Raw genomic sequence first — 13,873 nt, 5'->3', positions numbered from 1 at the left:
TGTGTGCGTGGGTGTGTGTGCATGTGAGTGTGCGTGGGTGGGTGTGCATGTAAGTGTGCATGTGAGTGTGCGTGTGTGTGCGTGGGTTGTGTGCGTGGGTGGTGTGCTTGGGTGTGTGTGCGTGGGTGTGTGTGCGTGTGAGTGTGCATGGGTGTGTGTGCGTGTGAGTGTGCACGTATGAGTGTGTGTGCTTGCATGCATGCACACATGCACACACATGTCACCAAGCCAGCACATGGTAGGCACTCAATTGTTGAATGAGTGAATAAAGGAGAAAAGAACAACAGAAAGCCATAGAAACCATCCAAGTGTGGTCATAAGGGCTTAACCCGTGGGAAGGAAAAGTCCAATGCGAACAATATCCAAGAGGACTTGGTAATTGGATAAAGACATAAGGAATTTGTTGTTATCCTTTGCAATTTTTCCATAATATTTAATTTTAAAACCTGATCCCAAGGCTTCAGGCGTCGTTGAGCTTGGCCGGAGCTTGCCGAGGCAGATCTCCTCTGGAGAAGGAAGCCAGCCTGGTTTCGGTTTACTGAGCTCCAGGTTGGGGATGGGGGCCCGGCAACATTTGGAAATGAGGATCTGGAACTGCAGAGAGTCTCGCCTGGACAGGCGGAGGAAGGTCTCGGGCCAGGGTGGGAAGGTGGAAGCAGTGCAGCAGGCACGACCTTGGATTTGAACGTTAGAAGGGACGGTTCGGGCTGCAGTCTCCAGGGAAGGCAGTGCTGGAGGCCTTAGTTCAGAGGATGCAGTGTCCAGGGGTGACCAGGAAATAAAGGAAAACCACAGGGATGCACTCACTGTGGGCAGTGGGGAGAGGGAGCGTGAAGGGAAGGGTCCTCTCTCCATGCGGGCAGCCCTAGCTCAGGCAGAAGGAAAGGGGCCCAACTAGAAATGACAGGCAGGGGCTCAGTCAGTTAAGCGTCTGCCTTCAGTTCAGGCTGTGACCCTGGGGTCCTGGGCTTGAGCCCGGCATCGAGCCCGCATCCAGCCCTTCATCTAGCCCTATATCAGGCTCCCTGCTCAGCAGGACGTCTTCTACTCTCTGTCCTTCCCCCCGCCCCACTTGTGCGCTCTCTTGTGCTCTCTCTCTCTCTCTCACTCGTCTCTCAAATAAATAAATAAAATCTTTTAAAAAAAGAAAAGGAGGGACGCCTGGGTGGCTCAGTCAGTTAAGCGTCTGCCTTCGGCTCAGGTCATGATCCCAGGGTCCTGGGATCGAGTCCCGCATCGGGCTCCCTGCTAGGCGGGAAGCCTGCTGCTCCCTCTGCCTCTGCTACGCCCCCTGCCTGTGCTCTCTCTCTCTCTCTCTCTCTCTCTCTCTGACTCTGACAGATAAATAAAAAGGAAAGGAAAAAGAAAAGAAAAGAAAAGAAAAGAAAGAAAAGAAATGATAGGCAGGAGGGGTCCAGGTCCCAAGATTCTGGGCACAAGTGGGGGTGGGCAGCACAGAGGGGCTGAGACATCTTTTCCTTCCAAACAAAAAGGAAGAAGGAGAAAGTGAATATGGATACAGAGCAAACTGATGGGACCCAGGGACAACTGTGGGGAATCCTATCTGGTCTCCCTCTCTGACACCTCCCTCATGCCTCCTTCAGCCCTATCTGTGCACCACAGCCAGTATGAGTTTTCCTGAACACAACTCACCACATTCTCACCCTGCTTCAACCTTTCAGTGGCTTCCCATTCCACTTGAATAAGACCCAAACCTAAACAGTGTTCAAGAAGCTACCTGGCCTGGCCCCTCACAAGCTCTCCAGCTTCCACTCGAAACTTTTACCTTCACTGACATATTCCAGGTCATTGGGTAGGCCATGCTTGCCTCGCACCTCAGGACCTTTGCACATGCTGTTCTCACCATTACAATCCCAGTCCTCATTCCAGCCTTCCGATCACAGCTCCCACATCACCTCCTCTGAGAAGTCTTCCCCTGAGAGGCCCTTCATACCAGGCTGAGCTCCCTTGGCTCATGCCCTTCAGAACCCATGTTACCTTTCTTTAGCATACCCATTTCAGTTTGATATTATACTATGCTATATATTGTAATTACTCAACATAAATTTTTTTTCCAATTCCTGTTTTCTTTATGAGGACAAGGACTCTTCCTATTGTGTATACTGTTCTTTCTGAAGTGCTTATTCCAGAACCTGGCATATGGTATATGTTCAATAAATATGAACTGAATAAATGAGTAGATGAAAGAGTTTGACATAATGAATGGTATCTAGGCTGACTGATAGATTGGGACATTATGGAGGGTCAAGTTCTTGAGAAGGTGAGGAGTAAGCACAGGGGAACAACTCTGGGTGAACTGGTAGAAAGAGAAAGCATGATCCCAGTGGAGAGGTAAACTGGGTCCCCTGGAAAGGTCAGGAAACCATGAGTTCAGAGTTTGGGGTTGGTCATCCACAAGATCAGTGAGGTCACCCCTAATTAGCCTAGGGGGGTGCTCAATTAATATCTGACTGGATGTATACATTCATTAATTAATACTTCCTCTCTTGAGCTTGGTCTTTTGGGAAATCTGTACCAATTGCAAACCTTCATATAAGTGCATAATTAAAATGCCGGACTAATTTTTATTATTGATGGATGTCTTCTGACATGCTCATAATTATGATGGATCATTAGCATATTAGATAGGAATATGAATGAGGTACGAATCCCAGAAAGGATAAGTGAAATGTGTCTCATTTTTAGCCTATTTCAGATTTCTGTAATAGTTTTCTGAAAACAGAAATCAAAATTCCTCATCGAGGGTGGGGGACCCATGAGATGGCCTCTGTTCTTTGGACATGACCTGGCTCAGATTCTTCAAGCCAACTTGCATGAGTGAGAGAAAAGGCACTGGAGAGGACTCAGGGCCATTTTTGGTGGGTAAGCTAAGAGTTGTCTATTTCTTCCTCTGTGGATATCCTTGAACCAACCCCTAAATTTCTTCCATCCATCATGGGAAAACACCTTGAGTACAATGCTCAACACACAGTGTCTCTGGGATTGCTCTGCTGATATGTTTGGAATTGACTCAGACCATTTAGGTCTCCATATGTGGAGAATCAAAACTGTATAACCACTTTGGGGAGGGAGGACTCCTATTCCTTACCCACATATTTCCATGCAGAGCAGGCTCCATCTGAATCAAGCCCCTTGATATTCTCCACCCCTTTGCTTACTCCCACTCAGGGTGGGGGAGTGACATGTCTGATTGGTAACTTTCACCTTGCCTGGCCAGCACTTTCCTGCTTCTTTGTTGGGATCTGCTCCTTGCAGAGTGCTAGTGCTCTGGTCTGCCATCAGCCACACACCTAGCCTGGGAGAAGGCAGCCGCCATCTATGGCTGGGTGGGCTCATCTGTCTCATTCTGGGGCTGAGCACCAGGAAGCCCATTACGACTACACCCCTAAGCCGCATCTGTCAGCTTTGCCTTCATCATCAATGAAGCTGATAAAATTTGATCTCTATTTGCCTGATTCTTGTGTCTGTCTCTCAACTGGACTTGGCCAAGATACAAGAAAATCCCAACATGAACTTTAATATAAAACCCCCAGCTTTACATTTTTAGTAGAATCTGGAAAATGCAATAATTCACGTAGAAATATCATACAAGCATTCGTGGGGCAGGCCATCATTCAGCACCAACATTGACTCTGGAAGAAGATGCATCTTCATTTTTAAATTCTAAATTTAAGGTAATAAAGCTTAATCCAGAAAGGACTTGCTTCCTGATCACTTCGACCCCACTGCACCTCACCAGAATTATGAGCTAACTGTCCATTCAACTGAAATTAAATAAGACCAATAGGGTCCCACTGTGTGTTAATTTACCACAGAGAACCGGGCAGCCTAGAAGGCTGGGTTGATTTTTCTCATGATTTGCAAGGATTTGGTTCATCCAGGTTTGCCTTAAACAATGGCAGAAGCTACCACGAGCAAGACTACCTTCCCTATCCTAGGGTTTCAGTTTGCTGCACTGGATGTTTTGAGGTGCTTTCACAACTAAATACTGTTGAAATGCCAGTCTAGTTAAAGAATATTTTTTTATACTAAATTCAACCTTGAACTCTCATGGCGAAATGGACTCTAGGACTAAAATAACTCTCTCGTTGTCTAGCTTGTTATTTCCTTTATGGAAAAATTCCCAAGTGGCAGCACATACTCCTAAAAAATATCCAAACATCAAAGGCCATTCTGGAATGAGCTGATGTGAATGCACCCACTAATACTAATGTGGGCTTTCTAATGAACTGAGCAGTCAAGGAAATGCAAGTCAGTTCAAGTCAACAGCATTCACGAAACAGAATAGTTAGAAGCCATGGTACTATGTCAAAATAGTTCTATAGGCTTAGCCATAAGAAGTATAATAGAGATTCTGATAAGTACACATTTCTTACATGATCTGATGAGAAAGGGGAGACATTCTGAATTGAATCACGGGCCAGTTAACTTAGAAAGGCAATTATTCTGTAGTAACAACATCTCCAGTGGATGTAGACTGTTTAGCATCTGCAGTTCTAAAGCATGATTACCAGGGATTTCTTTCCTCTGCTCCCCTGACACACACAAAACTCAGAAGCTAACCGTTTGTTGAAGTCATGGCATAAAATGATTACCAGCTTGGCTAACAGACTTGAGTCTGAACCTGAATGCCACCCCTTACCAGGCATGGACACTTGGCGAGTTATTTAACTTTTATGAGCAGCAAGAGACCTGGTTTGGGCCAGAGTATCACTTCAGTGTCACTGAGAATGGACAAAACAGCCACAGTTCTAGGGGAGCTGGGCACTTACAGCTTCCTCCCTGCCATGAACTTGACTCTCTTCTTCTCAGCCCCCAGAAGCCCCCTACAGCTCACCCATTTGATCCAACTCTCAGTCTCCTCCTCAGGCAGCCGGGACACCGTGCGGGGTAAGAAGCGCACGAGCTTCTCCTTGACCATGGATGACGTCAGGGCGTCCTCCACCTCCACCAGGCTCGCGATCACATCCGCAATCTGCCCTGAGCCTTCCACCACCACGCAGGGGATTTTACTTTTGATGGATGTGTTGATGGCCTGGGAAACAGGAGACAGTGTTGGCCAGATGGAAGACACACTGATGACCGACCGAACGCGCTCCAGGACCAAACTGGTCCACCAGACACCTTGACATATCTCTGCACTTCTTCCTTTGGGGTTTTATTTCAGTCACAAGCAAACCAAGTATTTGCAACTGTCTATAAATGAACAACATAAGCCAGTTATATTATATCCTGTGCTAATACCAATTCCCATAATAAGGACACGTGTCATGAGCTTAAGTTCTCCATAAATAAGTGCTTAAAATACCTCTATATACAAAATCATCATTCCAAATACTGACATCATAGATATGCATGACAACTCCTAAAACAGTATTCAATATTATCGTTGACAACTTATCTGACAGAGGTTATCACATTCATACTTTTAAGGTATGAAAATACCTTCAAAGCGGCAGCCATATATTTTGTATTATGTTGACACATATTTCCCTTATAATTCCCAAATAATTTTCTTTACTCCTTTTATGAAAAGAGAATAAAATTAAATTTGTTTCCCAGATATATACACACCATGCTTTTATTATTTCCTTTATAAAAACCACAGAGGCTTTTATAGGTCTTAAGAATTTTAAATCACTTGACAGCAAGACACAGTGATCTATATGCACAGAAGAAACTGTGGAGCCCCTGTCTTTAGCAGAGACTAAACACCTTCCTGGAGAACACATCGCCCATAGAGCACAGGGTGCCTCATCCTGGGGGGCAGAGGGATGTTTCCAGCTCTGCACCTCACTGCCTGCCCTGCGGACGGGTGTCCACATGCTGGGGCCAGAGTAGGGTGATCAGACAGGGACAGCTCCCTCAGAGTAGGGTGATCAGACAGAGAGCTGTCCTTCCTCTCTCCTGTCCCCTGTCCTGGGCGTGGTTACCGGCCACACAGCCATTTGGGGAAAATGTCACAGAACTTCAGTGCCTGCGCCCCAGTGGTTCTCTGGAAATCAGAGAATTCTAAATCTAAAATTTGAAAGAGAGCTAGTAAACATAACCATCTTTCAATTCCTTTCTCTCCGTCTCTCTTCCTCTCTTCTTCTGCTCTTCAAGCATTCACATACTGACAGTTTCAAAAAATCTTTCATTTTTCCCTGAAAAGTCTTTCCCTGAAAACTTTCATTTAACAATGGTCTCAGCAGGAGATCTCACAGTAGGTGCTCAATAAATATGTGTGAATGAATGAATGAATGAATGAATAGGCCATTGTTACATAAAAGAATAAACAAAGTGCTAGATTATGATTCCAAATAACTTGAACAGGAATTACGCGTAACTCCAGGAGGAGACTCGGAGGGAGTGGAGAGGATCAAGAATCGTGATACACAGGATAGAGGATACAGCGGGTAGGCAAATCAACGTGGAAATTAATTAAAAGGAAAAGTTAAAAATCACTTTCTTGGGAAGTCCTATTGCTAAAACAGTGAGATCTTCAACATGATGTGCATGCCTTCAAATACGAACAAGAACGCAATCACACTGATGCTTTCTAAAAGGTCAGGCAGAAGCCCGGCTGCCGGTAACAGGAACTCAGAAACATCAGAGTAACACAGATGGGGTGGGAAGCAGAATTCCCTGCTCCACTGCTCAACACTGCAGGTGCAGAATCGTCCAGGAAGCTTTCTGTGATCCCAGAGTCACTTAGGGCTCGGGGTTTCTTCTTATGGGGGTGGAGTCCTTGCAGGCCCAGGAAGCACATGGATGGGCCTTTGGTGGTCTAGGAACCCCAATTTGTCTGTGTATAAGCACAGCTCATCTCCATGCAGATGGGGTGGCCATGGTTTTCCAATATATATGCTGGTTATTATCTGTAAGTCTTATGAGTTAATGTCAACCCTTCTCCTTGATGGGCTGATGGCCAAAGCCAACATTAGGTATATAAGCTATTCATGTTCTTCCGAAGTCTCCTCTGGACTGTTAGGGAATGCTGTATTGTGAAAATACGACTACCTACTTGCCGTAGTAAAAGAAATTAGTCAGGTTGAATTACGTGAGCTCCAAAGCTCTGAAAATACAAATTTGCTGGGTTAGTTTGTTGATCAATTTTCTAGAAAACCAAATCGAGACTCACCTTCAAAGTCTCTTTGCCACCTCCTTGGGCAAAACACACAATGGGGATCTTGCCACCATAGTTGGAATCTGTAAGGCATAAAAAGTAAAACTTACTCTGGGCTCATTAGACATACTCACCTATCTCAAGAAGAAGCAGACCAGGAGCTTCTGTTCCAAAGAGCCCAGGGTGTGGGGTGATGGTGGCAGATCTCAGACTTGACTATCTCTCCGTTGATCATGATGGATGTGTCTCTGCACCCCAAACCAGTATGACACAGGTCACGTTGCGATTTGTTACCGATATTTAAAATGCTAAAGTCTGTGAGTGATTTACTTTGGCTAATATATATTAGACCAAGTTCAAGTTTATCCTTACAATAATACACTCTCGCTGATTTGCATAATCCTATGCTTTCTTGAGTGGGTGAAAAATTTGCATAACTATGTTCTCTCAAGAAAGAGTATTACATATATAAATGTCTTCCTTCGTGTATGTCCCACTAAAAAAGGAAAAAGATGTTGAAAACATCTCCAATATGTCCCTGTTATGGAGTCTGTCACTACATTGTGAGGTACTCTGGTTCCATAACAAGACATATCTCAACACCAACATCTCAACAGTGGTAAGAGAGAGAGAATTTGTCACTTCCCAAGGCAAATAAAGGCTTTCACTCAACTGCTGCATTCTTCCCTTGAAACCGATATTTTAGGTGGTTCTATTATACAGAAATCGCCAAGATTCAAACACATAACCCATCCAACTGTTGAGCTAACGGGTTGGTTTTTATCATTTTTACCCTAGCTAACTGCATTGTTTCATAAGCTCAGGTTTGCCATTATGGATTTTATTTGTTCTTAAATGTTGTCTAGCAGAAGAAGAGACAGCAGGTTTTCTATACTGACAAACCAGAGTGTGACAAGGCAGCATTTAAGGTACAGTCACGGAAAAGAAGAGAAATAACAGTTCCTCTTTGGCCATAGGACACCTAATTGAGTGGGTTCACCATGCTTCACTCAAAGACTGGTGGCTAGCTGTTGTTGGTGTTGTTGCTACTGCTCTTGATACTATGTCTGTGTAAGATCCACCTCCTAAATCCTGACCTTGAATAGTGCGCTCGGAGATGTACTTCTCCAGCTGATTCCGGAGTTTTGCTTCAACTGTAGGATGTCCGTGGCAGCCATTGTCCACGAGCAGCAGATGGGTGTGATTGTTGTCCAGGATGTACAGAGGGTCTCTCTTGAAGTCATCCATTATGTACTGAGCCGAAAAATATCCCTGAGAAGTACAGAGAATCCTTTTGTTAAGATTTTATTTATTTATTTGACAGAGAGAGGCACAGCGAGAGAGGGAACACAAGCAAGGGGAATTGGGAGAGGGAGAAGAAAGCTTCCCGCTGAGCAGGGAGCCCGACGTGGGATTCGATCCCAGGACCCCAGGACCATGACCTGAGCTGAAGGCAGATGCTTAACGACTGAGCCACCCAGGTGCCCCAAAAGTACAGAGAATCTTGTTTATGAGATTTATTTGTTCGTCAACGTGCATGATAACATTTTTATATGTTAATATTAAAGCTAACCCTTCAGGTTCAACTATAGTGATGTCTCCTCCCAGAGTCCTAAGTTCAGAAGGGTCTTAGAGATCTTATAGTACAGGACTTCATTTTAAATATGAAGAAATGAAGGTTCAAAATGGTTGGGTCACTTGCCCGTTGTCACATAAATGGCCAGTGACAGTGTAAGGATCAGATTCCCGGGCGCCTGGGTGGCTCAGTTGGTTGAGCGACTGCCTTCGGCTCAGGTCATGATCCTGGAGTCCCGGGATCGAGTCCCGCGTCGGGCTCCCTGCTCGGCGGGGAGTCTGCTTCTCCCTCTGACACTCTCCCCTCTCATGCTTTCTCTCTCTAAATAAATAAATAAATAAAATCTTTTAAAAGGATCAGATTCCCACTTCAGTTCTTATTCCATTGCCCTGTGCTCATTTGTATAAATTCATTGAAACTGACAGCATTCAAGGAAGTGTGTGTATGTGCATTTATGTGTGTATGTGTGTGTATCCAGATGCACACATATATATGTGTGTGCATGTATTTTTGTACACATACACACACATACATCATAGACGTGTGTGTGTGTGTGTGTGTGTCTGTCTGAATGCAGGTAGAGGTAGACATTGATATAGACACATATATATTTGTCTGGAATCTATCATATGCCAACACCTTTGCCAGGGTCTATGAGTTAGAAAATGAACAAGATGGGGTCTCTGCTCTTTAGAAGCCCATAGTTACAGGACCAGAAAAGGAAACAATTAAACAGATATTTTGCCCTAACACTTAATACCATGGAATAAACAACAGCTGGGAGAGAATAAACAAAGGAGCTCCTGACCCCTGTGTCCCATTCAAAGGTGTTTAGTTCTTCAAGTATTAGGGCTGCATTAAAAGATGTTCAATCTGAATTCTAAGAATACAAGTGAAGTTGAAAATTCAATGAGGAGAGGAAGGTTGACTGACTCTATTAATGGCATATATATCCAATCAGAGCAAAGGAAGAATGAAAAAAAATTTCAAATGTTACAGTTCTCTTTTCAAAGTGGTCCTCGCCCAGCCAGGAGCTCTAATCAGGAGAGTCCTGGAAATGACAGATAGGATAATATGGGCAAGACAGGCATCCAGGCAAATTACAGAGGAGCCCTACACACTTTCCTGGAACAAAGCATTCATATTCCATTTACACTCTTCCAGAACACAACACGAATTCCAAAACCTTAACAAGGAAAGGATCACAAAAGGAAAAGCCAAAGACCATGCTCTCTAATGAATGAGGATATAAAACTCCTCTAACAGTGGCTAATTAAACCCAGTAGGTTTATTAAGGAATAATTAACATTGTTTCCAGAACTCAGTCCATTAGATCATGGTTTAAAGGGAAAAAATAGCAACCCAACAGATGCAAAAAACATTTGGTACTCAATATTCATTCTCGATTTAAAAAAATTATAAAACTAGAAATAAAAGGATGATGCCTTATGGTACTTTCTTAAAATATATGTTTATTGAAGCTTTCACCAAATCCTATTTATGGTGAAAATACTAGTCTCGTTTCCACCACTATGATACCAGGTATTTGGGATGCCTGTTGGGATACCTATTATCATCGCTGTTATTTAACATTACTCTGGACATTTTAGCCCAGGCATCAGGATAAGCAAAAAATGCAAGGTATAATTAAATGAAAGAGTTATGTTTAAAAGTAACACTACTTACCAGTGATATGGTTGCAAACATAGAATACCTAGTGAATCTACTGAAAAACTATTAGAACAAAAAAAAAGGAGTTCATAAAACATTTTATTCAAAACAACAAATAAATCCCTCTTTACATGAAAATCTCTTCCAAAATTACAGTGAATAAAGACCCCATTCACAATAATAACAAAAATATAAAATCTCTAGAAATGATATTAAGAAGAAATATGTAGGTCCTAATGAGGAAAACTGTAAAATTTTCCTCAAAGACACAGACTTGCATAAATTGAGGGACATATCCTAACACTGGAAGAAGACTTGATTACAGAATTTCAATTTTCCTGCATCGGTTTATAGGTTTTAACATGAACCCACTCAGTGAGTGTGAAATTTTGTGTTGTTTTGCCTTATGGTTTGCTTTTGTGGTTGTACTTTTTTTTTTTAAGATTTTATTTATTTATTTGATAAGAGAGAGAACAAGCAGTGGGAGTGGCAGGCAGAGGGAGAGGGAGAAGCAGGCTCTCTGCTGAGCAGGGAGCCCGATGTGGGGCTCGATCCCAGAACCCTGGGATCATGACCTGAGCCGAAGCCAGGGGCTTAACGACTGAGCCACCCAGGTGTCCCTATGTGGTTGTACTTTGACAAAGGGATTTTAAAGTTTAAGTAACAAGAATAGGAGAGGCGTGAGCTCTTTTTTGTACATATATAATGCAACAATACTTTTGGCAGTTTAACACTGACTCCAGAGGAATAAAACTTCAGTGTTTGTGAAACCTGGTATTGTTTCAGGCCAGCTCAATCTGGGTCCTGGTAAAGCCCATCTACTAGTAGTAGGGTTTGTTGTAATGAAGCCATGAATAGAAACCTCATGGGACGATATGGTTGACAAAGTTATTGTCAACAACTACTGGGTTCAACTTATGCAAAAGACCAAGCACTATTTTCCAGGGAAGACAGAAAAGAAACAAAGAAGTTGACCACAAGATCATATGAGTTTGCTATGAAACTACTCTAAGTCACTAGAGAGTATCATTAACAGACATATTAAAGGAATAAAAACTAGTGCTATAATCTGAATATCTAAAAATAATACATACTCATTGTAGGAAACATGAAAAATGCAGAAAAGTACAAGAAAAATTAAAATCATGCCTGGGTGGCTCAGTTGGTTAAGCAACTGCCTTCGGCTCAGGTCATGATCCTGGAGTCCCGGGATTGAGTCCTACATCGGGCTCCCTGCTCAGCGGGGGGTCTGCTTCCCCCTCTGCCCTCTTCCCTCTCGTGCTCTCTGTCTCTTATTCTCTCTCTCTCTCAAATAAATAAATAAAATCTTAAAAAAAATAAAATAAAAAGGGCACCTGGGTGGCTCAGTTGGTTAAGCGACTGCCTTCGGCTCAGGTCATGATCCTGGAGTCCCTGGATCGAGTCCCGCATCGGGCTCCCTGCTCGGCAGGGAGTCTGCTTCTCCCTCTGACCCTCCCCCCTCTCATGTGTTCTCTCTCATTCTCTCTCTCTCAAATAAATAAATAAAATCCTAAAAAAATAAAAATAATAAAAATAAAAATAAAATCATGCTTAATTCCACAACTCAGTGATAATCACCATCAAGACTTTAGTGTACTTATGTCTTTCTTTTTTTTTTTAAAGATTTTATTTATTTATTTATTTGAGAGAGAGAGAGAGAGAAACAGCATGAGAGGGGATAGGGTCAGAGGGAGAAGCAGGCTCCCTGCCAAGCCGGGAGCCCGATGGGGAACTCGATCCCAGGACTCCAGGATCATGACCTGAGCCGAAGGCAGTCGCTTAACCAACTGAGCCACCCAGGCGCCCTACTTATGTCTTTCTTAACCATATAGATTAATTTACTTTGTTTTCATAATTTTCTATTTAAAACTGCAAGTATTTTCTATATTATCAGAAAATCTTTGGAAATACTATTTTGCACCATTTTCCTTCATGTTTATACAGTAATCTACCTGAAGATCCCTCTGTTCTTGATATTACTAGGTATTTAGGCTTATGTCAATTCTTGATACTATCAGAAATATTTTAATAATGTTTTAATAATGTCTAAATATAAAATTCTCTAGTGATATTTATAAGTATGGTATGAACAGTCTTCATGCACTTGATACAAATTTTGAAATGGTTTTCCAGAAAGGGCTCAGATTTGATCTTTCTGCAGCAGTTTATAAGGATCTCATGCTTCTGTATGTGTTGGAGACCACAACCATTTTTTAAATTAACTCTTAATAGACTTTTAAAATTTTTTTACTAGAGACTAAAGTCTTAATAGACTTTAAAATTTTAAAGATTTATTTCCCTCTAAGGTCATTCACTGATATTCATCTAATCAGATTTTCTAGTTCTTGTTGAATCAGCTTTGGGAAATGATAGTTTTACAGAAAAATTTCCGTGAGATTTTCAAACGTATTGACATATGGTTGTTTGTCATTTCTGTACAATTTTTCTCAATATTTATTATTATATTTGATTTCTTAGTTCTATTTATTCCTTAATTAAATTGTTAAAATGATTTCAGAGAATAAAGAATATTTCTATTCTTCCACTTTTTTCTTTTCTAATTAATTTATTTCTGATGGAATATTATTCTTTTCCTCCTTCTCAAGTGTTGTTAGTGGTATTATTTTTCAAACCTATTAATTTGAACACTGTGGTGGCTAAAAGACCATGAACCATGGCTCTGACACTTACTAGCCATGTGAATAAAGAAAGCTTCTTACTTTCTCTATGACTTAGTTTTCTCATCTGTAATGAGAAGGTAATAGTAGCACTTAGCGCATTGTTAACTTCATTGTTGTGAAGATTAAATAATGTTACATATTATTATTATTATTGAATTATTTTCTTGATTTTTGCTAATAAAGGTATAGGGCAATGCATTCCACTCTGAGTGCAGCTTTAGCCATATACTGTCAGTCCTAACATATAATGTTTTCATTTCCGTTGCTTTCTAAGGGATCTGCGATTATATTTTTGACCCAATAGGTATTTAGCAAGATGTTGTTCATTTGTTTCTTTCTTAATTTCCAAGTGATTGGAACTCTCTATTTAGTCTTTACATATTCATTTCAGGATGTTGATAAAGGATGCCACCAGAGAAATACTGAAGTCTTTTTTCGTTGCTGTTCCAATCCAGGGGTGGAAAGTACCTCCTTTACGGGGTTGTTCTTGTGATTTTATGAATTCATATATGGAATGTATCACCACGGCAATGGTGATTATACAACACTAAGCTGATGCCCAGGACAAACATGGCTAAGAGATAAACACTGCATTCTTTCCCACCCAGCCTGCCACTCTCCTCAGAATCCTACCCCAGGCCACTCTGACCCCTGAAGTTGGCATTTGATGGGAGATGATTTTGCCACCCCGGCTGAGCATCTAGAAATAATAATAAAAGCTACCATTCACTCTGCACAATTAATCCATCCCATGATAATACAAGGCTATTATTATAAAAACTCAGAGAGCTCGCT

General features: G+C 42.0%; 1 protein-coding gene across 1 annotated transcript in view; it reads right to left on the bottom strand.

Moving 5' to 3' along the window:
- TRPM8 (transient receptor potential cation channel subfamily M member 8) overlaps window positions 1-13,873 on the bottom strand; it is an 85,290-nt gene that overhangs the window by 45,105 nt on the left and 26,312 nt on the right. Inside the window, exons 7-9 of the mRNA XM_021678949.1 lie at window positions 8,227-8,401; window positions 7,145-7,212; window positions 4,859-5,056 (exon numbers count right to left, since the gene is read on the bottom strand). Coding sequence (XP_021534624.1) covers window positions 4,859-5,056; window positions 7,145-7,212; window positions 8,227-8,401 — 441 coding nt within the window. The remainder of the gene's footprint in view (window positions 1-4,858; window positions 5,057-7,144; window positions 7,213-8,226; window positions 8,402-13,873) is intronic.

This window comes from Neomonachus schauinslandi, chromosome 3 (assembly GCF_002201575.2).
Source record: "Neomonachus schauinslandi chromosome 3, ASM220157v2, whole genome shotgun sequence".
Classification (NCBI taxonomy): domain Eukaryota; kingdom Metazoa; phylum Chordata; class Mammalia; order Carnivora; family Phocidae; genus Neomonachus; species Neomonachus schauinslandi.
The sequence above is the reverse complement of the archived record's forward strand: the minus strand, read 5'-3'. Positions and strand labels throughout refer to the sequence as shown.